General features: G+C 42.2%; 1 protein-coding gene across 6 annotated transcripts in view; it reads right to left on the bottom strand.

Moving 5' to 3' along the window:
* ANKS1B (ankyrin repeat and sterile alpha motif domain containing 1B) overlaps positions 1-23888 on the bottom strand; it is a 754152-nt gene that overhangs the window by 631765 nt on the left and 98499 nt on the right. For all 6 annotated transcript variants that reach the window (XM_084617338.1, XM_084617337.1, XM_084617336.1 and 3 more), the window contains exons 2-3: positions 21185-21265; positions 10728-10884 (exon numbers count right to left, since the gene is read on the bottom strand). In XM_084617338.1, the coding sequence (XP_084473464.1) occupies positions 10728-10884; positions 21185-21265 (238 nt within the window). The remainder of the gene's footprint in view (positions 1-10727; positions 10885-21184; positions 21266-23888) is intronic.

The following is a 23888-nucleotide window of genomic DNA, read 5'->3' as shown; positions in this document are numbered from 1 at the left end:
ATGCCTTCACTAATCTTAATCATATATTATTTGCCCTACAGTTATTGATCTATGTTTATTCTGGAGAGTTGTCAGTCTACATTTCCCTCTCCCATGATTGTCATGCAATTGTTGGCCTCCTTACTGGTTATAAGACACAGTTTTACATAACTGGAACAGTAGGGGGCATTCAGAGCTTAAAATGCTGAATATGTTTCTATGACATTAGCAGATTATATTTTAAATCTGTAGCAAATATTTCTGCTTACTTACAATACCATATATGAAATCTATTAATTGATATGTTTTGTGTATGTAATACTATTATGTAGGACATGCTGCTCTCATTTGCTGTACATCTTTGATTCTTGCTCTGTTCTTTAATATTGTTTTCTTTTCAGAAACATTTATTTTACATAACATTGCAATAACCTATGTGACAAGTAAGGGTATGTTACAAAATTAATGTAAACAATTTTAATCATGCCCAAAATTATCCCTTTCTGCAGAAAAACCCAGAGAAGAGAAAATAGTAATGCAAGCCATGCAAAAAACTGACTTTGCATGGGTGGGTGAGAAATGTGATGGCCAAGAAGTGGCAGAGAGTATGGCTATAAAACAAGGAAGAGTCTGAGGATGTGTGGGAAATTATATATTCAACTCCACAGATCTCGAGGCATTTATGTGGAATACCATGTTCTCTGTGCTTCACTCAGGTAACACCCTTACCTTTCTGACAGCATAGTCAGGTCAGTTGCCTTGCCACACTGCCATTGGCTACCTACCTGTGACTGTGCCTTACTTCTCCCTCCAAGGGAAGAAGAAGCTGCATGGAAGACTTAATGCTGCATGGAACATTAAATAATATGGCAATTTGCCATATAAATCCATAGACTCATGGATATTTGAGTTGGAAAAGATCTATAGTATATAGTTATCAAGTCTAATCCACTGCCAGTGAGGGCTTGTTCCCTACAGTATATTATCTAGTGGTCCTTCCAATCAGTTTTAAAACCTGTCAAACTATAATGCTTCCACTTCTTTCCTTGGGGGCTGTTAACAGATCAATCTTACCATGATTTTTTTTCTTATTTTCACCTGATTACTTCTAATTACATCCCTTTGTACCACATTAAAAATGTGTCTCTCTCCTTGTTACTCCCATCAAGAATTTCTAAACAGATATCATGATTCCACTTGGTATTTTGTTTTTCAAAATCTTATTTTTTTCCACAAGCCTAAGTATTCTTATTTTGTTACTACCTTCCATTTGCAGCAGAATTATATTTAATCTCATTTCATATGTTTGAGCATTAGTTTGTGAGGCCTAATAACTATTTGAATCCCACTTACCTATAAATTAGTTGTATGTGATTTGGATTTGTATGTGATCATGGATTCCTATGATGGTTAGGTGTAGACAAAATAATGAACAACTGAATTACAGGATTTTTTGAACTCTCTAGGCCCCCCATTCCCCTCCTGTTTGACTCCTCTCAATCTGAAAGAAAAGTTGTTAGCCTACTCTTGCTATTGGTGAGTGTCTGCTGCAATAAATGTCCCTTAGGGAGGGCCTTTGTGATGGCACAGGCTAAACACACACACAAAAATAATCAGCTAAATGGGTTTAAAATTCATTTCTCTGTAGTCAAAAGCAGAAACCATGGGTTCCATATAGCAGCATACCACAAACCCTCGGGGAGGGCCAGCCAGGACACCTAAAATTAATCTGAGCAGAGGGCACAGGGAAAGGGGAGGGACACAGAATAGGAAGACTGAGTTTCCATTCCCATTCCATCCTGAAAGAGATGGAAGCACAGCTCTAAGCACTCTGACTGATGTGAGAAAATGCTGGTAGTGCTTAGTAAAGGTATAGAGATAATGCCCAGTTGCTGCTTTGCACAGCTCATCAACTATCATTTCTCCTCTTTTTGTGCAGGAGATGGCAACAACCCAAGTGGAATGGGCCCAAATTCTGATCTGGCACAGGGTCTCAGCTGCTGCACAGGCTTCTTGAAAACTGGATCTGATCCAGCTGGCTGTGAAATAGCTTTACACCCTCTCTCCCTCTTTAGACAGCTAGTAAAAGATCACTCAGTCCACTCTATGGAAGTATTCATTCCTGGTTAAGTAAAACTTAAGGGTGCTTCTCAAATCTTAGTTGTGCCACATTTTATCTTTGCCTGGAGGCAGAATCAGAAATTTGGAAAGGAAATGTCAAATAAAAGGGGAGAAAACTGAGGGAAGAAAACTGGAGTAAGCCTTAACTAATACCTTATGCCTGTGAAAAGTTAACTATGGTGGATGGCAAGATAAGGCCACAGTTTCCACAACCTTCATAGCTGAAGTTGTTTCTAATTAGATTGTAAGATTTTTTTCATCTGGAGTGTGTCTTCTTAGTGTCTAGCAAAATCCTGATCAGGGTCCAGAGGCACTATAGTAATTCACATAATATGTTTATTTCAATGGCACTACAAACACCACTTCCAAGGTAAAAAGATGTTGGTCTGTTGCACTGAATGGCTTAAAATGATGGTTTACTTAGTTTCTCTACCACAAGAGGGAGAAACTAAGGACCAAATGGGAGTCTCAATAAGTGAATGTTTCAGAATATTAGACACAAGAGGGGAATTGGCCACTGTACCATCCTCTACCATGTCATTTACTGCACTAAGAGACAAGATATCAATACTGGATAAGTCACTTGTTCAGGGATAGAAAAGTATCATAGAATCATAGAATCATAGAATATCAGGGTTGGAAGGGACCTCAGGAGGTCATCTAGTCCAACCCCCTGCTCAAAGCAGGACCAATCCCCAATTAAATCATCCCAGCCAGGGCTTTGTCAAGCCTGACCTTAAAAACTTCTAAGGAAGGAGATTCCACCACCTCCCTACGTAACGCATTCCAGTGTTTCACCACCTTCCTAGTGAAAAAGTTTTTTCCTGATATCCAACCTAAACCTCCCCCACTGCAACTTGAGACCATTACTCCTTGTTCTGTCATCAGCTACCACTGAGAACAATCTAGATCCATCCTAATGGAACCCCCTTTCAGGTAGTTGAAAACAGCTATGTGTTCCAGTCCCCTAATCATTTTTGTTACCCTCCGCTGGACTGTTTCCAATTTTTCCACATCCTTCTTGTAGTGTGGGGCCCAAAACTGGACACAATACTCCAGATGAGGCCTCACCAATGTCGAATAGAGGGGAACGATCACGTCCCTCGATCTGCTGGCAATGCCCCTACATATACATCCCAAAATGCCATTGGCCGTCTTGGCAACAAGGGCACACTGATGACTCATATCCAGCTTCTCATCCACTGTAACCCCTAGGTCCTTTTCTGCCGAACTGCTGCCGAGCCATTCGGTCCCTAGTCTGTAGCGGTGGATTGGATTCTTCCGTCCTAAGTGCAGCACTCTGCACTTGTCCTTGTTGAACCTCATCAGATTTCTTTTGGCCCAGTCCTCTAATTTGTCTAGGTCCCTCTGTATCCTATCCCTATCCTCCAGCGTATCTACCTCTCCTCCCAGTTTAGTGTCATCTGCAAACTTCCTGAGGATGCAATCCACACCATCCTCCAGATCATTTATGAAGATATTGAACAAAACCGGCCCCAGGACCAACCCTTGGGGCACTCCGCTTGATACCGGCTGCCAACTAGACATGGAGCCATTGATCACTACCCGTTGAGCCCGACAATCTAGCCAACTTTCTATCCACCTTATAGTCCATTCATCCAGCTCATACTTCTTTAACTTGCTGGCAAGAATACTGTGGGAGACCGTGTCAAAAGCTTTGCTAAAGTCAAGGGACAACACGTCCACCGTAGTAACCCTTTGTGTAAAATCCAGAAGGTTTGACTTTTATAACATGGGAGGGACACCTTGTTTTCTGAGAGGATACAATTCAGTATTTTGCCCCAAAAGTGGATGCTTTGAGGACCATGATTCCAGAAGGAAAGGTCTCCCCCACCTATAGGGTTTGTCATGCCATTAGGAACGAGCTTAATGCATTAGCTGTCAGAAGAAGAGCAGGGTGTTTGATTTGATTTAAACTATTAATTTCAAGCAAAATCTTTGAGAGATTTCACATCATTTTTAGGGTTAGTGGCACAAAATTCTAGATTCTGCTTTATCTCAGACAACCAGTAGATGGAAGATCTGAATACGTAGGAAGAATCATTAGGAGCTAAGAATTGAATGGGACTTTGATAAAAAAAATCTTTCTGGTAACTTCCACCACCATTCTATCTGAGGAATCCTTGAAGGAGACGTTGGAATCCAAGATTAAATCAGCTATCTTTGACCAGTGCAGGACTACAAAATCCACTTGACAGGTCAAATCACCGTATTTCTGTAAAAAGAAAAGGAGTACTTGTGGCACCTTAGAGACTAACCAATTTATTAGAGCATAAGCTTTCGTGAGCTACAGCTCACTTCATCAGATGCATATCATGGAAACTGCAGCAGACGTTATATATACACAGAGAATATGAACCAATACCTCCTCCCACCCCACTGTCCTGCTGGTAATAGCTTATCTAAAGTGATCATCAGGTGGGCCATTTCCAGCACAAACCCAGGTTTTCTCACCCTCCACCCCCCACACACAAATTCACTCTCCTGCTGGTGATAGCCCATCCAAAGTGACAACTCTTTACACAATGTGCATGACAATCAAGTTGGGCTATTTCCTGCACAAATCCAGGTTTTCTCACATTCCCCCCACCCCCATACACACACAAACTCACTCTCCTGCTGGTAATAGCTCATCCAAACTGACCACTCTTCAAGTTTAAATCCAAGTTAAACCAGAACATCGGGGGGGGGGGTAGGAAAAAACAAGAGGAAACAGGCTACCTTGCATAATGACTTAGCCACTCCAAGTCTCTATTTAAGCCTAAATTAATAGTATCCAATTTGCAAATGAATTCCAATTCAGCAGTTTCTCGCTGGAGTCCGGATTTGAAGTTTTTTTGTTTTAAGATAGCGACCTTCATGTCTGTGATTGCGTGACCAGAGAGATTGAAGTGTTCTTCCTCAGCTCTCGTCCCCTAAAGCCCCTACTCTACTTGCGCTATATTGATGACATCTTCATCATCTGGACCCATGGAAAAGAAGCCTTTGAGGAATTCCACCATGATTTCAACAATTTCCATCCCACCATCAACCTCAGCCTGGTCCAGTCCACACAAGAGATCCACTTCCTGGACACTACAGTGCTAATAAACAATGGTCACATAAACACCACCCTATACCGGAAACCTACTGACCGCTATTCCTACCTGCATGCCTCCAGCTTTCACCCTGACCACACCACACGATCCATCGTCTACAGCCAAGCTCTGCGATACAACCGCATTTGCTCCAACCCCTCAGACAGAGACAAACACCTACAAGATCTCTGTCAAGCTTTCTTACAACTACAATACCCACCTGCAGAAGTAAAGAAACAGATTGATAGAGCCAGAAGAGTTCCCAGAAGTTACCTACTACAGGACAGGCCTAACAAAGAAAATAACAGAACGCCACTAGCCATCAACTTCAGCCCCTAACTAAAACCCCTCCAACGCATTATTAAGGATCTACAACCTATCCTAAAGGATGACCCAACACTCTCACAAATCTTGGGAGACAGGCCAGTCCTTGCCTACAGACAGCCCCGCAATCTGAAGCAAGTACTCACCAACAACCACATACCACACAACAGAACCACTAACCCAGGAACTTATCCTTGCAACAAAGCCCGTTGCCAATTGTGCCCACATATCTATTCAGGGGACACCATCACAGGGCCTAATAACATCAGCCACACTATCAGAGGCTCGTTCACCTGCACATCCACCAATGTGATATATGCCATCATGTGCCAGCAATGCCCCTCTGCCATGTACATTGGTCAAACTGGACAGTCTCTACGTAAAAGAATAAATGGACACAAATCAGATGTCAAGAATTATAACATTCATAAACCAGTCGGAGAACACTTCAATCTCTCTGGTCACGCAATCACAGACATGAAGGTCGCTATCTTAAAACAAAAAAACTTCAAATCCAGACTCCAGCGAGAAACTGCTGAATTGGAATTCATTTGCAAATTGGATACTATTAATTTAGGCTTAAATAGAGACTTGGAGTGGCTAAGTCATTATGCAAGGTAGCCTGTTTCCTCTTGTTTTTTCCTACCCTCCCCCCCCCCGATGTTCTGGTTTAACTTGGATTTAAACTTGAAGAGTGGTCAGTTTGGATGAGCTATTACCAGCAGGAGAGTGAGTTTGTGTGTGTATGGGGGTGGGGGGAATGTGAGAAAACCTGGATTTGTGCAGGAAATAGCCCAACTTGATTGTCATGCACATTGTAGCTCACAAAAGCTTATGCTCTAATAAATTGGTTAGTCTCTAAGGTGCCACAAGTACTCCTTTTCTTATTGTGTAAAGAGTTGTCACTTTGGATGGGCTATCACCAGCAGGAGAGTGAATTTGTGTGGGGGGGTGGAGGGTGAGAAAACCTGGATTTGTGCTGGAAATGGCCCACCTGATGATCACTTTAGATAAGCTATTACCAGCAGGACAGTGGGGTGGGAGGAGGTATTGGTTCATATTCTCTGTGTATATATAAAGTCTGCTGCAGTTTCCACGATATGCATCTGATGAAGTGAGCTGTAGCTCACGAAAGCTTATGCTCTAATAAATTGGTTAGTCTCTAAGGTGCCACAAGTACTCCTTTTCTTTTTGCGAATACAGACTAACAGGGCTGTTACTCTGAAACTCGTATTTCTATAAATTCCTGAGGAAGCTACTGTGGCACTGATAGCTAGCCCACAAAGAAGTGTTAATTGTATCCATTCACTTGTTAGTGGATATCAAAGAGATGTTAATTGAGTTGGTAGGCATCATTCACTGATGTTGATAAGAAATCAAGGAAAATGTATTGATGGTATTGTTTTCATCTGTCTGTAACCTGTACTGAATGCATCCAATGAAGTGAGCTGTAGCTCACGAAAGCTTATGCTCAAATAAATTTGTTAGTCTCTAAGGTGCCACAAGTACTCCTTTTCTTTTAATTAACCTTAAGATCAAAGATGTGTATACTCTGCATGAAACTAATGAATATTGCCTGTATTGTTTTCACTTATCTATCTCTGTTATAATGAATGGCTGGCAATTACCTTATGTAAATCAGTATAACTGGATTACATGTATATGCATGGGAAGTAGAAGGTTAACCTCAAAGATTTCAGAGTAGTCTCTAAGGTGCCACAAGGACTCCTCCTTGTTTTAACCTCAAAGAGTGGGTCATTGAATGTCCCACAATGGGAAATCTATAGACACATGCTATGCTGGGAACACCTGCCAAACTGTTTTCAGCTTGTCTTGCTATGAGCAAGATCTATAAAATACTGGATCCTGGGAGAGATTGTTAATTTCTGGACTGCCTGGTTTCTGGGTGGTAAAAGGGGGCTGGAATGCTTAATGGGACTGTCTGTGACTCCAGGATAAAACTAATATAGTGATACAGGAGTACACTTTTGTTACCAGCTTGGTGAAATCTAACGATAGACTATACCACCACTTTGGACTATCTGTCCTATTTTCTGACAGTCGGTCCTGAGTTTGTCATTCTTAACTGTGAGTCACTCCAGGCATTGTGACATCTACATCTTCTGAACAATCTTGTTTGTCATCCATGAAGGTAAATGCTGTCTACATAAAATTTCAGGCACAGGGCAAGCTCTTTCTTGCTTTTCCACCCCCAGGAAAAGGGTGGCTCTGAAGGATCCAGTTTCTCCTCTGGCCTTCCAAGTCTCATAGGTTCAGACATTCCTCAGACCATTTTCCCAGTGTTTGTTTGAGATTCCTTGCTAAATCAGCAGGCTGCACCTCAAGCTTAATCTGACACCTCACCTTCCTGAGGAGGTAACTGGGGAGGCAACAAAACAACAAGACTCAGGAAGTGCCAAAGCCTGGCACTTATACTCATGGATTTAGTCTTAGGGGCTGAGGCAAATAATTGTCTGGATAAAGTTACGGAAGTTTTCCAGGAAGGTCTTAGCCAGACTCCTTTGGAGGATAGAAAAAAGATTTTTTTAGAAGTATAAGCCTTCATGAAGCATTTATTACTGCACCTAATGACTGTGTGGGTAGGGACATAGACTGAAAGGGGCTGACAACCCTTACCTCATCTTCTGACTCATCTGTTCTTTCAGGAAGGGCCTCGTCTCTTGCAAGTGAGTTCTTTCTGTCTTTGTGTAGGCTAACAGGGATGGTTTGCCCTTTGGCAGGGACCTGCACAGCCTCAGTAAGGCCAGTAACTGTTCATTATTCCTATGTGCACTGGCAGCAGCTCCTGGCAAATCATTACTTCAGGAAGCAGAAAATGTGCTTTTTCTTCAGATTTAGAGTACAGCTGGTCAAAATTTTTATCATGAAAAATTTTCATTTGGTTTGATTTTTGTAATGAAAAATTTAATAATAAATTAAATGCAATTTTTATTTCATTCAGAAAAGGAGGGAACTCTCCCTCCCTTCAAAAAGACATGCAATTTTTCCGTTTGAAGCAAACCGAATATTTTCATTTAGTTCATTTTGAATGTTTTTCTTAAAAAATAAAAAAAAAATAAAAAAATTCTAATGGAAATGAAAAGTTTCCATTTCTTTCTAATTTTTTCATGAAAAAACAACAACATCTTTTCCAACCAGCCCTACTTCTCCAAGTGTGCTGACAAAGAACCCAGGAGCTACAAGGAAGCCTGAGAAGTCTCTTCAAGGTGGTGGCCAGGTATCGCCATAGTGGTTGCCTTGCTTCTTTCTTGCACAGAGGCAGCACTTAACTGCAGAAGAGTGCATCACATTGACAATGTGATAATCCTGTAACTCAACTGTTCTCATCCTTGTCAGGTGCTGGTTCCAGGTAGTCAGGCATTGTGGATGGAGCAGAGGTTCAGGATTGGGATAAGGGCAGTGCTGGCACCTGGGTTCAGGCATAGGTTGGGGTCAAAACTGAAATCAGAGTCCATAGACAAAGTCAAATGAGTATTGTAGCTGAAGTCCAGCTACATGCCAAAAGTCAAATGGGATAGATAATAAGACAGAAAATATCATATTGCCTCTATGTAAATCCATGGTACACCCACACCTTGAATACTGCCTGGTAGCCCCATCTAAAAAAGATACATTGGAATTGGAAAAGGTTCAGAAAAGGGCAACAAAAATGATTAGGGGTATAGAACAGCTTCCGTATGAGGAGAGATTAATAAGACTGGGACTTTTCAGCTTGGAAAAGAGGCGACTATGGGGGGATATGATAGAGGTCTATAAAATCATGAGTGGTATAGAGAAAGTAAATAAGGAAGTGTTATTTACTCCTTCTCACAATATAAGAACAAGGGGCCACCAAATGAAATTAATAGGTAGCAGGTTTAAAACAAACACAAGAAAGTATTTTTTCATGCAACGCACTGCCAACCCTTGGAACTCCTTGCCAGAGGGTGTTGTGAAGGCCAATAATATAACAGGGTTCAAAAGGGAGCTAGATAGATTCATGGAAGATAGGTCCATCAATGGCTATTATCCAGGACGGGCAGGAATGGTGTCCCTAACCTCTGTTTGCCAGAAGCTGGGATTGGGTGATGGGGCATGGATCACCTGATGATAATCTGTCTGTTCATTCCCTTTGGGGCACCTGCCATTGGCCACTGTCAGAGGACAGGATATTGGGATTGATGGACCTTTGGTCTGACTCAGTATGGCCGTTCTTATATTCTTATGTTCAAATATGGATGGTCAGAGTCCAAGGGTCTGGGGGTGAGGAGGCAGATGCAGGCTGGAGCGGGTGTATAACAGATCTGGAGCAAGATCAGAACAGGGCATGGACAAGGCTGGAATGGGGCCTAGGCAAGGCTGGGGCAGGAACAGGAACCATCCTCAGAGCAGGTTGGAAGTCTAGAGAATCTGTTATACTGCAAGGCACCGAGAGGTTTCCTGACTAGGTAGTGCCATTACACAGACTAATTTACAGCTCTGGTGGGGTTAGGAAAATACCTGAGCCTGGGGGTCAGTTGACATGGGCTCTGCTCAAGGATCGGCTGCTGTCTGGCCACTAATCCCACAAGTACAACTATTATAAAACATGCATAACAGCCACAGAGGGTCTTACAGTAGCCATATCATCAGTCAATAGCCTGTTGAATAGACCCTGCCCCCTACCTACTATAATTTCTTTTTTGCCAGCATTTGCCATACAGCAGAAAGGATGGATAATTTAGCCCCTGTTACTCAGATATATGCATACCATGTTTGTTTATAGTATATGTTTGCACAATAAATTTGTCTTATGTTACATTCCAAATATTCCAGATAGATAGGAAAATTTTGTAATTTACTGCATAAGAGTTTTTTAAGGAAGTGAATATGTTAAAAGTGAGTATGTTGCTTATTGTACTTGATTGTACAATGAGGGTACTGTGAAAGCTAAAGTTTTGCCTTCAAAAGAACTCTAGAAACAAATAGCAATGTCTCAATCTTCCTTAAATATAGTTTTTTTAGTGCCTATGCCCAATTCAGCAGAAAATATATTCTGCGCATGCAACATGGAAGACTTTACCAAACCCAAAAATAAATTTCTAGAGCATTAAATTGCATGGAAAACAGACATATTTTGCTGAATCTGGCTGTAACTCTGTCAAGCCTAAACAATACTTAGTTTTATTTTCTGATGACATAAACAAAGATTTTTAATCACTTCACCTGTTCATTCACTCTGGAGTGTGATGGCCCATGATGGATGAGAATCTTCACAATATCTACATCTCCTTTCCAAGCAGCCAAGTGTATAGGAAAATAACCTTTGTTATCTGCCACATTAGTTGATGCTTCATACTGAAGTAATTTGAGAACTATATCCCTGGAAAACAGGGGGGAAGGAGGAAAAAAAGCTAAAAATTGAGAGGACAGCTTGTTTTATGAAGTTTGTACACATTGTCAAATTGTTTATTCTTAATAACAGATAAGCCAAATCCCACAGTCATTCATGCAAACTTACTGAAATTAATTTGCCTAAGAACTGAATACAGACCACAAAACATAGCCCAAAATGGTATATGTGACTGAATTTCATGTTTGTTCTTTATTTTATTGACTGAATAAAGAAATTACGTACTGACAGTAATGCTGATTCTTTTAACGCATTGCCTCCACAGAGACACATTGTAAGACACATGAGCCTATCCACATAGTCACAGAACCTTTTTAAACAGTAGCTGGCAGTAAGAGAGCACATGCATGTCCCTTCAGACTTACATTCCACAGAATGAAGCTATAAGAATCCCACTCCCTAGTTCCTCTTCCCCTTCAGAAGTATTGCTATGAGTTGAGCTCTGAAGCACAGCGGAAGAAGGAAGGTCAGTGTGGAAAGCAGTTTATGTAGAGTACAAGCGTTATGGTTGGTAAGTAACCCCTTTTTCTTCTTCATGACATTGCCTCCACAGAGTCTCATAGCAAGAGATCATCTAACGATACCACACTTAGGTGTTTACTAATCTCAATGCAAATCCTGTTTTCATTTTTGGCTTCTTACTCTCCATCTCCCAAGATCAATGAGGAACAAAACAACTTTATTATTTTTTCATCTATATCTGGTTCCTCTTAAAAGAACAGGAGTACTTGTGGCACCTTAGAGACTAACAAATTTATTAGAGCACAAGCTTGTGCTCTAATAAATTTGTTAGTCTCTAAGGTGCCACAAGTACTCCCGTTCTTTTTGCGGATACAGACTAACATGGCTGTTACTCTGGTTCCTGGTAGCATTTTTAAATTAAAAAGAAAAGGAGTACTTGTGGCACTTGTGGATACAGACTAACACGGATGCTACTCTGAAACCCATTTTTAAATTGTAATTTGTAGGGATTTACCATACTTTATAATAAGAGATTAAATAGAAGGGGCTATATTAAGCCACTGATTTTTAAGCAAAATTCCATATTGATTTCAACAGGGAGTTCTGCTTAAAAAATGATAGTAAGGTATGAGCTACAGTTAGCAAGTATGCTAAAAAATAAATCAGTTGTGTCCTACCTGTAAATTTGTCTTCTCATGGAATGATCTTCTTACAGCCCTGAATAATTAATAAGTTAACTAAACCCATCAGCTAGTAGAGGCAGTTCTTGGCAAGCAAACAGTGGCTCTTTAAGCGCTGGCAGGTACCAAAAACCTTAGGAGTACTTTCAAAGCAGACAGCAAAAAACATTATTTAATACCTTAAGAACTTAGGCCTTGACTAAAAATACAGGCAAACGTAAACCCTGAGGAAATAGCTGTGGTCCCTAAATCTGTCCCAAACACTGCAATAAGAACAATGGCATACTGTCAGAGAGACTGGACGAAGGAGGGAGAAAGCCTACCAGTGACTGAGACGCACTCATATCTTGCCACTGAAAGAGCACTGCTGCCTTCAGAAGAAGACATGACAAATCTGGCACAAGGAGGCCAAATAAAGGCTGTGCAGTTCAATGGACCATTGCACTTGGGACTTGAGTGACATCTTATGCTGGGCTTTACCTACCACTGAGTAGGCCAAACTGTGAAAAAAGGCCACAGGCAGCAAGGTTAGCCTCACTACTTCTTTGCTCCAAAAGGGGTGGACCCAAGAAATAAGTTCAACTACTTCCTGGTGGAAGCAAATGACTGAGAGGTTTGACATGATGTGGGCTCTTCGGCAGCCAACACTTTTACATTCAACAAAAATGTGCCTTGAACTGTCTCAAGTGGCTGATGGGCATAGTTAACTTAGGAGTTTGCTTCAGAATGAGAGCCATTTGATTGAGAAAATATAATATGTTGTTTAAAGGGTAGCATACTGTACTAGTAAAAAGTTAAAAAACATAGAAGATAATGAATGGAGTACTGCAGCAATTGGGATTAGATCCAATATTTATTCTATAAACAAAATATTTTGATCAAAATACAACTAAGATGGAGTAGTAAATAAATACATATTTTATACTTTTGTTTTCTCCAAATCAGATGAATCAGCAAATGATGTAGAACAATGAAATCAAAATTCAGGGAAAGCTAGAGTGTTTATGAGCATGGTAGCTCAGAAGTTGCAGTTTGGGCAGATACAAATTAATGAAGTCTAGGGGGGTTAAAGTTGCCTAAAGAGTATACTTTTAACTGAACACTAAGCAATAAAAAGACCTGGGAGTGAGAACAAACATAACCAAGAACTAATAGAATATAAGGACATACAATAGAAATATTGGATGGCCATAAATGACATCTTAAAGGAACGTATTATAACATATTAGACTACTAGTAGGCTGCAGTACACAATGATGAACACTGGCAGTAAAAAAAGATCATTGGTGGGATATAAAAGGTACAGAATAGAACAATGATAGAAGTGATAGAATCAGCTGGTAAAAAAGTATAATTAGAATAGTTCTGAATTTGATTTTAAGGCGTTTTTCTTTCTAGGTACCCCACAGCACTTTACAAAGCACTGAGTTTACTACGGATAGGGCAGTGATTATGAGGTCAAACATAGCACATTATTCATTCGGTGGTAAATAACCTCTATGTCCTGGCCAACATTTCTTCTTTTACTAAAATAGTCTTTGATGTTCAAGGTTGTTTGTTATCTTCTACTCTTTCAAAGAGTGCCAAGGTAACCTTAACTTACTACAGACATCTATCAAAAAGGTAAAGAATGGATGTCTTTTTAACAGCTCATTTGAAGAGTATGTACTGTGATGCCATGAAACTGATAGGATAAAAGCTGTTTTGATAGGACACAAGAATCAGAGGTCATGGACTAAAGCTAAAAAATAGCTTTAAAGGAGTTTAACAGAAATGTTCTATATAAATGTGAATAACCACATTAAAGCAATGTTAAAGGTTCATATTTAAAATCACAAACAATCAGAAAATGTCAAAATTATGACTCCAGTAACAATGTTGATTGGGCTCCACTGTACATCCTGTATATTTTATAGTAAATAGTAATATATTTATTATAACATACAAGCTTAACGAGAAAATGGCAGGAACAGACAACGCAATATATCTGCAATACAGCCAATTAATGTTGCTATAGAAAATGCTATTTTTTAATTTTCTGACTATTTGTGATTTTAATTTGCAACCCTAACATTTTAATGTACCTTTTGTCATTTCATTTCTTTTGCTATTTAAAATTAAAAGGGAAAAAAAGACATCATCTGTGGTTAATTTTACTGTAAATTGTTTTCATTTACATGTGAATTTCACAAACAAATTTATTGAGGTGAATGGGAACGGGGCAGAGTTAATTTCCACACTTGCAGGTGGTTGTTTTTTGTTTGGCTGGAGAGTGTTTTTAACAGGTTTATATTTTGACAGCTCTTTTGTTACAACGCAGAGAGATATTTCCTTTTTTAAAAAGAATAGTAAAAGCTGGATATTTGGTAAATACTATTGAATGTAACAAATATGCAAATACCCAATCACAGGATCTTCAGAAAAATTGTACTCTTGTTTTGTTTTCTGTCCCCGATGATAAGACAGACATTGTTTTTGAACAATTTTAAAACCTGTGTTTACCAGTGTGATATTTACAAATTCCCTCATATACATTTTCCCAGCAGATGCACCTGCTTTGCTCATCCCTTTACTCAAGGAAGCAGCTGTCCTCTTGCCTGTCAAAATGGGCAGGATAAATGTGCACTGTGATCTCTCAGAGTGGTGATGGGGAGACTGAGGCTTCATTAGGTGTTCCTAACTCTTACCAAATTATAATAAGCATGCTTAGAATTGATTTTTAAGTCAGTCGGAGTTGAGGATGCTCTGCAACTGTCAGGAGGTACTTATACCCCATAGGATTGTGCCTTATGTCCATACCAACTTTCAAGTTTCAAATTCTAGCCATTTTTGCTGTAATCCTATTTTTAAAAAATCCTATCTAAACCTGCCTTTGACTTCAATGGAAGCAGAATTAGGCTAACGATGAGTGTGTTTGAAAGTAATATCCTAATCTCTTAAAGAAAAAATAGTGTAAGATATGAAAACATTAACTAAATAGATAATGTAAACAGACCTAAAGAGGCATCGTATCCTCCTTATGTTCGAGAATGCTAATATGTTATTATGATTAGCCTGAAGTCTATGGCTGGTTCTGGATATCATAGAAACATTTATGCTTCTGCTCAGATTTTCACTTTTTAAAGTAGCAAAGCGGTGGTTCGTGTTCAATACTCCCATATTTTCTGAAATATTCACAGCTAAACTAAAAAAACTGGGCAGTTTTTGCAAGCTAAGCCTTAGTCTTCTGACAACTGGGAATACACAGTTGCACAAGGAATAAATCATAAGAAAAGGCCCATGATGTCTCTGTTTTTTCAAAAAGACAGAGTTTAGTGGACTACATTAATTACTTTGGGCTAATTCCAGGGAGATAAATGACAGTAATTGACTATTCTGGATCTAGCTCCAGGAGTGAAGCTTGGAGGATTCAAAATGCTGACCTTAGCATTATTTTCTCTTGTGTCTGTAAATTTATAAATAAAATTAGCACTTATGGGCTGTAAGATGAATATAGTCTACAGTAATATTAGAGAAATGGCAGGTTTGTGTAACACAATTAATCACACATAATAAATACCCTGTCTTTTCTATCTTAATTCACCTTTCTGCAGCCAAGAGTGTAACTATTTGTGAATAAAATAGATTTAGGAATACAATTATTCTGGGTCTATGTTGTTTTATTTAGGTCTGATCCAAAGCCCACTGAAGTCAGTGCAAGTCTTTCCATTAATTTCAATAGGCTTTGAATCAGGCCCTTATCTCCAGTCTTGATGTCCAACTCTTCTTCAAACCATGAAAAGACATTACAGTATTAATAGCCCCAATTTAAAAATGGGGTAATCAAGGCAGAGAGGCTAAGAGATTTGCTCAAAGTCAAACAAGAGACAGTGGAACAATCAAAACAGAATCCAGAACTCTGATTCTGACTCTCATTTTCCTGTTCTAATTGTTTGAGCATGATACTGTCTCTTCCATGCCAATCATATAGTCTCAGAAATTCTTCTGTAAATATGCCACTTGGGAAAGGAGTTTAATGCAAATATTTTTGTTAAGTCTATTTATTAGACTGTTTTCACCCATGTTAAGACTGAGAGGTTACTTACCTTGGACATTAACTGGAGTTCTTTGAGAATGAGTGTTCCATTTAGGTGCACATGTGCCTTTGATTTGAGACTTTTGGTAGAGTGTCTATTCAGTCTGCACATGTGCCCTTGCTATATTTGTACCCCATACTAAAGATATATAGGGCAGTATCGGACAAACTGTCCTCAGTTATTTCTTTCCTGCGAAGTCCACAAGGCAAAGACAGTGAAGCAGAGGGAAAGGAGGGTAGGTGGTGGAGCATCCATAGGGACAAACATCTCAAAGAATTCCAGTTACTGTACCAGGTAAGTAATCTCTTCTTAAAGTATTGCCCCTACTGGTGCTCCACTTCAGATGACTCCCAAACAGACCCTCTAGGAGGTAGGGGCTTCGGAGACAGATCTAAGACTATCTGGAAACTGCAGAACCACAGGCAACAAATGCCCTGGTGTGAACTAGAACATAATATTTAGAAAAGGTGTGAACCAAAGCCTATGTCGCAGCTTTGCATATTTCTGCAATTGAAACATTCTTTGATAGGGCTGTAGAGATAGACTGTGATCTAGTGGTTTGGGCTGATACCCAAGGAGGGGATTGGATATTAGTGGCTTTGCAACAAGAGAGGATATATTGAGAGAACCACTTAGAAAGTCTCTGAGTCAAGACAGGAGCTCCACTAACTCTATGTGTGAAAGAGACAAACAATCTGAGGGAGGCCCGAAAGAGTTTAGTCCTTTCCAAATAAAGGGCTAATGCTCTTTTGATATTTAGGATATGAAGAGAAGCTTCATCTTTAGTTTGGTGAGGTTTGAGGTAGAAAACCAACAGCTGAGTGACCTGGTTAATGTGGAACTATGTAGTGACCTTAGGTAAAAAGGGAGGGTGTTTTCTTTACAATAGGTGGTGTAGAGAGGGTCAGTCATTAAAGCTCCTAATTCTCCTACCAGATATAATAGCCACTACGAATGCAGTTTTCTTATAGAGGTGTAGAAGGGATCCACCGGTTCAAAAGGAAGTCTCATCAGGGCACTGAGGAACAAGCTTAAATCCCATGTCAGGGTCAGTTGTCTAAGATGTAGTAGAAGGTTTGATGAAGGTTTGGTAAATCAAGAAGTGGTAGGGTGAGCAAAGATTGAGAGTCCTTTGACCACAGAATGGGAAGCTGTAATTACCTCTAAATGAACTCTAACAGAGTCTGGCCATGTCTACACTACCACTTAATCAATATAACTTACGTAGCTCAGAGGTGTGAAAAAGCCACCCCACTGAGAGACAAGTTACAGCAACCTAAGCACTGTGCACATCTTTGCTATGTCGGTGGGAGAGGCTCTCCTGACAACATAGCTTCTGCGTCTAGTGAAGGTGGAGTAATTATACCAAAGGAGAGCTCTCTCCTGTCAGCACAGAGTGTCTTCACCAGGCACATGTAAGTAGTGCAGCTGCACCGATGGAGTGCTTCTAGTATAGACTAGCCCTTTGGGTGATGACCCAAGCCCCCTCTTGAACAAAATTTCCAACACTTCCTACTGAGGCAGCGGCAAAGAGGTCTAATTCTGGAAGACCCCAGATAAGGGCAGGAGCACCCCCAGAACTTTTTCACATGATACACACAATGCATAGTACCTATGGGGGTCCAGCCCAAATTTCTTCTCCAACCAAACTCGCGTCTGGAGCAAAGAAACAAAATGGAGTCACCCACCGAGACCCATCATTGGGCCTTTGGCAAAAGCCCCTTGTGTCTGTTCCTCCAGTGCTGCCTGACATTCTTCTCCTGGCCAGCTACCACTTGTGGGCACTCTTCAGCTCCCCATACTTGTAACAAGTCTAGAGGCTGTAGCCGAGTGAGTCCTGTGAGCAGAGCAGAGTGCCTGTCTTTAGGAAGTCTTACAATTGTCCCTGTGATCGGTGGAGACCCCTTGAGTTCCCACCAGACCACAGTTTGGATTGCTTCCCTTCTCTGACACTCACAGAGTCCTTCCCTTGCTTGGGGTATACAAGAGTAAAGCTAGACAAAATAAAGGTCTTTCCCCCTTCCCCAAGGATGAGGGGATCAAAGCAAAGAAAGGAAAAAGGAAAAAAAAGAGTGCTCAGTCTCTTGGGCAGTTTCTCATTCACCTTTTGGGGCCCAGCTTGTTGGCAGGCTTTTTATTGTCCTGATCAGGGTTAGAGTCCATCCTGAAACACCCCTCCTCCTTTTGGTAGCTACAGATACCACTGAGGGAAAAAACTTCCAGCGCCAGTGCATGTGATGAGCACACACACCTACAATGGAATGGACATGAGCAATCACTCAAAGAAGAACCAGCAGTCTCTGAGTCTTCCCCTAGTTGTCACCCCTTTCTGTGACAGGTTTTCCTTTTTTTAAGGCCAAGTAAGCCCTGCAGGTGTGCCTGGTTAGTGCTGCCTGGACCCAGAAGAGCTCATTGGCTTCCTTCTTTGAAGAGCTTGTTAGCTTCCTCCTCAATAGGTGAAGGCATGCCAGCTCACCTATCCCACTCCTCAAGTTGTAAGGACAATCTTGAGGCAGGTCACCTCCGTCTACTATTTCCCGCAGAAAAAAAATTGACTCTAATGTGGTCCTGTCTCACCTGGTGTTTCACCCTGATGCCGTTGGACTGTAGCATAAGACACCACCACATTATATGCAGGTTCAGATCTTTCATAGTATGGAGCCAGCATAGAGGAACATGATCAATGATCAAGGAGAAGGGACTGCCTAGCAGGAAATACCTGAGGGAATCCATGGCCCACTTAATCGCTAATGCCTCCTTTTCTCTAAGTATAGGATCACTCCTCTGTTCCTCCACAAACCTTCTACCCTAAAAGTTGATTACCTCTTCCTTTCTTACTTCCCTACAGGGTTTATGACCTTGTTGCTTGTGATGTGCCCTCCTTAGGGTCTTCCAACTTTCCAAGGTTTACCAGGCTTTGGGGTTCGTTCTGCAATGACCAATCTGGACTCCTGTTCACTCGGTGGGCCTGTTTGTTAATGACTTGCCAAAAATGCCCAATCCCAGCCTATGATTATAGGGTAGGCCAATTTCTCAGCCAGAGCTACGGTTATAACCTTGGTATGTGTCCCCGCGGTCAGTTGTAAACATTGGTTGCGGTAAGCTTTCACATTGCCATGTATACACTATAGATGAATCAAACCTTTATGAGTACCATCATCCCATACTAAGGAGGCTTGGTGCACTGACCACTGTCTGACTACAGGTGGAGTCCAAGAGTCCTTGAACTCCCTTCCTCTGGACCATCACTGGCACCATCAACTTGGGGAGAATCCTTTTCAATAGGTGGGTTTCTGCAGTCCAGTCCTGGATGTATTCACATTCCATAAGATGGCATCTGTCTTGATGTACTCTGCCTGCCCCCAGGATTAGCAAGTTACTGGGCTGGCATTGACAGAATCTTTCCTAACTTGGGGTGAACTCGGCCATGGAGTAGTGGCCAGCCCCCCGTTCTGCAGGTCCTATTTCAGTTGCTTGAAATAACTGGTTGTTTTACTGGTGGTCTCATGTCCGAGCCCAACCAACTTGCCCCCTGGATTTCCCATGGTCTAGTGGTCAGTCTAACCATCTTGGAGGACTTCCCTGGGGGTGGATCCCTTAGAGTATATGTTACTGACTTGACGTTGCCCTCCCAGGTCTCTCTCGGGTCCGACCTGTGTGATGTCAAGGCCCTGTGGAATTCTGCCACTAGCAACCCTTCAGCCTCAAGAAAGTCTCCATTAACCACACTGGATCTTTGAAGGTCCCTGGTTGGTGGTGTAATACCCACTCCTGGTAACTTAGGCAATTCTTAAAACCTTGGGATCCAGGCATAACCCAAGCAAGGAAAATAATTTCCTTCAAAAGAAGAAGGAGAAACCCCTCAGCAAGTTAGAGGGGGTGACTTCAAAAAAGGGGAGGCATGGGAGGGAGATGGAAGTTGTCTTGGAAAAAATCCCCGCAAACAGTAACAAAAAATAAAACTAAGGAGGCTAATATATAATTACTAAATTATAGGAAAAAACTAGCTCTAAAAGCAAACTTGTAAAGAAGTGCACAATGAAAGTTGCTCCATCTGAGGCTGAAGCTATTGAGAAGGAACTGAGGGCAGTTCGTCTGACACTGCCTTATATACACTTGATATGGGGCATGAGGCTAGCTAGGGTACAGGTGCAGACCAAATGGGCACTGCCTAAGTTCCCTCTAAGCTGCACGGCTGAGCAGCTACTTATTAAGCATCACGCAGGTGCTCAGGGCTGCGGTGGGGAGAGATGCCTCCCCCCAAGCCCCAGAACTGCCACGGCGCCCTGCCCTCTCCCCCAGCCCTGACTCAGCTCAGCCCCAAACCTGCTGCGGCTGGGGGACAGGCGCCCCTACCTTGGCCCCAACTCAGCTAAGCCTGGACCTGCTGCAGCTGGGGGAGAGGTGCTTCTCCCCCCGAGCCCAGGTGCTGCTGTGGGAACAGAGAGCTAAGGGGAGTCCTTTCTCCCCACCATAGCCCCAGAGAGCCCCAGTGCACTCCAAACCCCTATTCTCCAGTTCCACCCCAGAGCCTGCACCTCCAGCTGGAGCCCTCACCCCCGCCACACCCCAACCCTTTGCCCCACCCCTGAACCCCTCATCCCTGGCCCCACCCCAGAGCCTGCAACCCGCCCCACCCCCCAACTCTCTGCCCTAGTCCTGAGTACCTCATCCACGGCCTCACCCCAGAGCCCACACCCCGAGCCGGAGCCCTCTCCCTCCCCCTCTGCCCCCCCACACCCCAACCTTCTGCCCCAGGCTTGAGCCCCATCCCACCACATGAATTTAGTTATGTGCACCAATATGGAGGTGATGTGTCACACATCACCTCCATATTGGTGCACATAACAAAATTCATTCCACACATGGGAAAAATTAGAGGGAACACTGGGGACTGCTACCAAAATTCTCTGATCAAAGTCACATGGGGTACATGAACACCTGAAATGGAACCCATAGGGACAATACTCAAAGAAGAAGTCAGTGTTATGCTACATGCTATAAATTTACCCAGAGAAATATGGCCGTAAATATTGGGCACATGGCACTTACTTGTGTCCATTTAAAGCTGCATGGTGTAAAGCAGTGTAACCCGAACTGTCTGTGCAGTTTATATTTGGGCCTCGCCAGATGCTGCAAATAAAACACAATTGTAAAATTACTGTTCGTAATGGCAAACCAAAATGTTTGAAGATAGGCAAAATTATAATACGAATGTAAAGATCCTGCAATGTAAGTGGCTAATTTATCGGGCACAAATTATCTAGAAATGCCTTGTATGTGGAAAGTGACATATTGATGATAAAGTCATTTATAAAAATCATTTTGCGTATGTTTATCTTATAACAATCTTGAACTTCATGTAGGGCAATTCTTAACGATTAATGACTATTTTGTAATTTCAGTCAGATCTCTTCTTCCAGCAATAAGGTTCTGTTACTTGGAATTCTCTACTGAATATGTTGAGATACATTGTGATTACATATACACCAGTTTTTCACCAGTATAACTTTGTTGACTTCAGTTCAATTACTCCTATTTTATATTAGTGTGAAATTAGTTGTTGTCAATAACCTCCTTTAAAGAGATACTGTCAATTTAAAAATCACATTCTGCCCATTATATGTACTTCTTGTTTTGACAAATAACTGCTCAGATTATATAACTGAAAGATCGGTGAAAAATATTTTCTCTATTTATTAAGCATGCTAACATTATGCATTTGACAGTAATTTTTGTATCATCAGCTTCATTATTTGTCCTTTACAATCAGTTACCCTGTTGATTACCTCGGTTATTCACAAAACAACATGGCAAAAAAAAAGACGGTTATTCACCTTCTTGTAACTGTTGTTCTTCGAGAGGTGTTGTTCACGTCCATTCCAATTAGGTGTGCACGCACTGCATGCACGGTCATCAGAAACTTTTTCCCTTAGCAGCTCCCGTCAGGTCGGTCAGGAAGCCCCCTCGAGTGGCGCCCTTGTAGCGCTCAATATATGACCCTGCCGACCTAACCCCCCTTTGGTTCCTTCTTGCCAGATACTCCGACAGAGGGGAAGAAAGGTGGGTATTGGAATGGACGTGAACAACACCTCTCGAAGAACAACAGTTACAAGAAGGTGAGTAACCGTTTTTTCTTCTTCGAGTGATTGTTCATATCGATTCCAATTAGGTGACTCCCACGGGGGTGGGATCGAAGTTAAGGAATCACTGACTGGAGCACTGCTCTACTGGGAGCTGCATCATCTCTAGCATGCTGTGTGATGGCATAGTGGGTAGCAAAGGTATGCACCAAGGACCAGGTCGCTGCTCTGCAGATCTCTTGGATGGGTATCTGGGCCAGGAAAGCGGTGGAAGAGGCCTGAGCCCTTGTCGAGTGGGCCATTATAGCCAGGGCTGAAACCTTGGCAAGGTCATAGCAGGAATGGATACAATCCATAATCCAGGAAGAGATGCACTGTGAGGACACTAGAAGCCCCTTCATCCAGTCCACCACTGCAACAAACAGCTGATTTGACTTTGTGCACTCAGTGTAGAATGCTAATGCCCTGCGCACATCTAAAGAGTGAAACTTCTGCTCCTGTGCATTTGCATAAGGCTTGGGGAAGAAAATGGGTAGAAAAATGTCTTGGCGGAGGTGGAATTGGGATACTACCTTGGGGAGAAAAGCTAGGTGCGGCCTGAGTTGTACCTGTCCTTTTGGAAGACTGTGTACGGGGAGGTTGGAGGTTAATGCTTTTGGCTCCAATACCCTCCTGGCCGATGTGATTGCCACCAGAAAGACTACCTTCCACAAGAGATACAGACAGGAACATGTAGCAAGCAGCTCAAATGGGGCTCCAATATCACCTACCTAGGACCAGATTGAGGTCCCAAGTCGGTACCGGTGGGCAAAACTGAGGGTATAAGCATTCCAGGCCCTTAAGGAAACGGCCCACCATAGGACTGGTCAAGACTGAACAGCCCAACTCTCCAGGGTGGAATGCTGAGATGGCCACAGGGTGCACCTGGATAGACGATCCGGTCAGGCCTTGCCACTTCAGGTGTAGGAGGTAGTCCAGGATGAACAATATAGATGCCTGGAGTGGAGATACTTGACTGAGATTACAACAGCATGAAAACCGTTTCCATTTGGCCAGGTAGGTGGCCCTGGTGGAAGGTTTCCTGCTACCAAGGAGCATCTCCCTCACCGATTCCGTGCACTGGAGCTCCCTTGCATTTAACCATGCTTCCATGCCGTGAGGTGCAGGGACTGGAGGTCTGGGTAAAGCAGGTGGCCGTGGTCCTGTCTAATCAGATCGGGAAGGAGTGGCAGCGCAATTGTGGTGCTGCCTGACATGTCCAGAAGTGTGGTATACCAATGTTGGCGCGGCCACGCTGGAGCAAGCAGAATTACCTCTGCCTTGTCCCTGCGGATCTTGAGGAGAACCTTGAGGAGGAACCTTGAGGAGGATTCTTGAGGAGAACCTTGAGGAGGAACCTTGAGGAGGATTCTTGAGGAGAACCTTGTGGACGAGTGGTATCCAAGCCACCACGGATGGTAAGAAGGAACCAAAGGGGGGTCAGGTTGGCAGGGTCATATATTGAGCACTATGAGGGTGCCACTCCAGGGGGCTCCCTGGCTGACCCGACGGGAGCTGCTCAGGGAAAAAGTATCCGACAACCATGCACGCGGCGCGCGCACACCTAATTGGAATCGACGTGAAGAAGAACCTTTTTTTTAAAGTAGGAAAATATGATTGTAAAACTACAAAAA

This window comes from Lepidochelys olivacea, assembly GCF_965140295.1.
Source record: "Lepidochelys olivacea isolate rLepOli2 genome assembly, chromosome: 1".
NCBI lineage: Eukaryota > Metazoa > Chordata > Testudines > Cheloniidae > Lepidochelys > Lepidochelys olivacea.
The sequence above is the reverse complement of the archived record's forward strand: the minus strand, read 5'-3'. Positions and strand labels throughout refer to the sequence as shown.